At 41.8% G+C, this 3633-nt stretch overlaps 1 protein-coding gene across 1 annotated transcript; it reads left to right on the top strand.

The window, feature by feature from the left end:
- Positions 1–208: 208 nt before the first annotated feature.
- Positions 209–2265, top strand: car15 (carbonic anhydrase 15). The gene is made up of 8 exons (XM_029516376.1): positions 209–251; positions 385–414; positions 645–821; positions 907–1052; positions 1155–1247; positions 1329–1395; positions 1483–1643; positions 1750–2265. The coding sequence occupies exons 1-8, from the start codon at positions 224–226 to the stop codon at positions 1972–1974; spliced, it is 927 nt and encodes a 308-aa protein (XP_029372236.1). The 5' UTR covers positions 209–223; the 3' UTR covers positions 1975–2265.
- Positions 2266–3633: the final 1368 nt, after the last annotated feature.

Below are 3633 nucleotides of genomic sequence, written 5' to 3'. Positions count from 1 at the left end.
TGTCTTTTCATCAATGAGCCTGTTGATCAGAAAAGACCACCAGACTGGTAATGACACAGCTCACTGATCAGACCAGGAAAAAAACCCCCAAAACTCAGCTTTCACCTCCGGTTCTATTTAAGCGGGACGTTGCCACTGGTTTTCAGTCTACCTCACACACTGACAGCCGTCGGCACCATCAGCCCGAAGGATCCTGACCATGATCTGGACTGCTGCTCTCCTCATGATGGTGGTATCATATGCAGATTCAGGTGAGGGTCCTGCTTTTGTATCATCCTGCACAAATGACATTTCATATGTAAATCCTATTAAATGTGAGTTGATAAAATTAGATTGAAGAAAATATACGTTTGTGTAAAATGTATGTCTGTTCTTATGTTCCAGAGGACTACTGTTACAATGAGCCTCATTGTGGTGAGTAACACATGAACTGATTGCTTATCTGAAAACACGCAGCAAGTTGAAGAGAGTGGACTTTTATTAAAACACTTATTGTACCATAATATTTACACTTTGTGGTAAATAATTTGAAATAAATTTTGCTGTGAAATTTAAATAGTTGTTGTAATTATTGCTAAGCTAAATGAACTTGCTTTGCGTTGTGATTACTCTTTTTCTGTCTTGGACGTGTTTGCCATCCTCAGATCCATACGCATGGGGAGACATGTTCTCGTCATGCCACCCTTTACTTGAAGAGCACCACTCCCCCATCAACATTGACCACCGGATGACCAGAAATGACTCTCTGGGGTCTTTACATCTGGACGGCTTCGATGTGGTCCAAACTGGCCACTGGACGGTTGAAAACGATGGACACTCAGGTGAATATTCTCCAGCCGCTGTCCTGAACATGTGCACTACTGTCTGTTGTGCGTTTCCGTTGGTGGTGTTTACTCTTTCCTCCAGTCGTACTGCAGGTCAGCAGCGGGATGTCAGTGAGCGGTGGTGGTCTCCCAGATGTGTACCACACCGTCCAGGTGCACTTCCACTGGGGAGGCCCGGCCACGAACGGCTCCGAGCACACGGTGGACAAACGCAGATACCCAATGGAGGTACAGTATGGTCAGTAGGCAGCTCCACACTGTCACACCCTGCTGTGGAGCAGATCGGTGCAGCGCCCTTCATGTCTTTGTGCTTTCTCTTTTTATTTCCAGATGCACATAGTCAACTTGAGGTCCATCTATCCAAATTTGACAACCGCCCTGAATGATCCACTGGGACTTGCTGTCCTTGGATTCTTTATTGATGTCAGTGTGTCAAATTTGTTTAATACACATATATTCAAGAATTTCTAATCAGTAAATCCTGATTTTTGTCCTTACATGCAGGTTGTTTACGCAGACAATGTGTATTTTGGGCATATATCCCAAAAACTCTCTTCTGTAGCTTACAAAGGTTCGAGGAAACACACAAATATACACTTTTGATTGCTGTTTGTGTTGTTTGTAACTCTTCTAATTATTGTTGTGCATCGTATTCAAGGACAAACTACAAAAATCAAGCCATTTCCACTGATAAGTCTTCTGCCTCAACATAATATGAGTCAGTATTACCGCTACTACGGCAGCCTCACCACCCCTCCTTGCTCCCAAGCAGTTGTCTGGACTTTGTATGAAGTTCCCATCTACATCTCATGGTCCCAAGTGAGTCTTAAAAGAAGTCATTTCAAATCATACATTCAACCATTCTATGAGAGAAAATATCAAAATGGCTGCTTGTGAATGAATCATTTTCATATTTTCCCCTCAGCTGGCTCAGTTTACCTCGCAGATCTTCTCCACAGAGGAGGACGCAGAGCAGGTGACTCCCCTGCAGAACAACTTCAGGCACATCCACCCCACCTTCAGCCGGGTCATCTCCGCGTCCAAAGACGCCAAACTCCTCACAGGGACGGCCAGCCATCCTCTCAGGTTAAGTGCTACAGTGCTGCTGCTTCAAATTGTTTTGCTGAGAGGCTTCATCTCTTCCCTGTAGCACTGCACCCAGTTCCAAGAACGAAAAACACCAAACGCAACAAGCCAAACAGAGATTCATTCATGTTTTTCTGGGCTGCAGGTACAGTGTAAACATGTGATCCGTGAAAATGCTCCAGAGACGCATTCCTGTTAAAACAAACTGTGAAGAAGGTTACTGTAATATGTTGAAGTTCTGAAGTTCTAATTGGATTGTTTTAGATTATTATTATTATTATTATTATTGTTAAATGATTTAATTACATGAGGGCAAGCATTCATGACTGTTGGCCTTTTGTATTGTGTTGTATTTTGTTTATGAGAAGGTAGTTTTTGTTCGACTTAAAGTCTGGAATAGAAGGTCAACAAATATTAAAACAAAGCCTGATAACAGATACATTTAGTCATAATTTGAGAAAGAGGGATAAACTATTATGGCAGGCAAGATGCTAGCTATCATGCTAACATGTCATTTTGTTGTTAGTTTTAGAAAATCTGTATGCTAACATTTGTAATTGGCAATAATCACAAAGTATAGCTGATGGGGATGTTGTACATCTTACAAGTATTTTACCATGAAGTGGCCACGAGTGAAATCATGGACAAAATAAAATTTTCCCCAGATGATGAAAAGTTCTTTGGGTGTTGCATCTTTTGCCACATGTGACAAACGTGGCTAAAAACAAGTGAAGACAAAAAAGTGCTTTTAATGTTTTCTTAATGTTTTCTGTTTCAGTAGTTTTCATTTACATCAAGTATTTTGAAATCCTTCATCTTTACATGGTGACTCAGAGACACGTCCATCAGTCACACCTGTCTTTTCTCAGTCAAAAAAAAAGAAAGTCAAACATTAAGAAAAAGTCAATTTAGAGAAAAAAAAATTAGGTCCAGCACACAAACTCTCTGAGTGTATTTATTTTGTATGTCAATTACATTGATCAATGAGATCAGCTGTGCTCCTTCTGTTTGAGATCATTCCGTGGATGGAGACAAATGTGACTCTGGTGTCCATGCTGTCGCTGACGCTCACTCTCCTGTCCCACCATCTTCCTCCTGTCACGGCCTCAGGGTGATGCACACACACACAAACGCACAGAGAGAGAGAGAGAGAGAGGGCACTGTAAGACTCTTCTCTCTCTCTAAATGTGATGTCAGGCTGCAGGTTTTCACCGCAACCGACACGACAGCAGCTGAGCCCTCAGATAAATAACCGAAATGAGTGAAACTGCTCCAGTGGTAGAGTCTGGCTTTGAGTCAGACTCACAGGAAGTCAGTCATGAAACAGGAAAGATGTGACTTGAAGAAAATAAGTAAAAAAAAAAAAAAAAAAGAATAAAAGTTTTTATAAAAACTCCTTGAACATAATAAGGCGGGCACATGTTGGTCTTGGATGGACACACATTTTAACGAAAGGATGGGAGCATGCTCAATGCTTCTTTTCCAGCCAAACCTAGATTTCTCCTCCCAACTATATTCTATATCTTTTTACATCCCAGTTTATAACTTAACCTACTGAAGTGAATCTGTCTCTAAGACGTGACGAAGACTCATAGTCCCCATTCTTAGATCCTGGATTACACGGGCCAGGTCTCCTGCTGGTAATCCAGGTTCCAGGAAGGAGGAGGACTCTTCCGATCCTGAATGTGTTTTTGTCAGAGGATCACATGACCCGGTCCAGGAT

This window comes from Echeneis naucrates, chromosome 12 (genome assembly GCF_900963305.1).
Source record: "Echeneis naucrates chromosome 12, fEcheNa1.1, whole genome shotgun sequence".
Classification (NCBI taxonomy): Eukaryota; Metazoa; Chordata; class Actinopteri; order Carangiformes; family Echeneidae; genus Echeneis; species Echeneis naucrates.
Note: the sequence above shows the minus strand (reverse complement) of the source record. Positions and strands in the feature narration are given on the sequence as shown.

Excerpts from the sequence above, each read along its gene's own strand:
- car15 (XM_029516376.1), top strand. The coding sequence starts at position 224 with ATGATGGTGGTATCATATGCAGATTCAG. Across the intron at positions 415-644 it reads TTACAATGAGCCTCATTGTG|ATCCATACGCATGGGGAGAC; the intron begins GTGAGTAACACA and ends TGCCATCCTCAG. Across the intron at positions 1,644-1,749 it reads TCTACATCTCATGGTCCCAA|CTGGCTCAGTTTACCTCGCA; the intron begins GTGAGTCTTAAA and ends TTTTCCCCTCAG.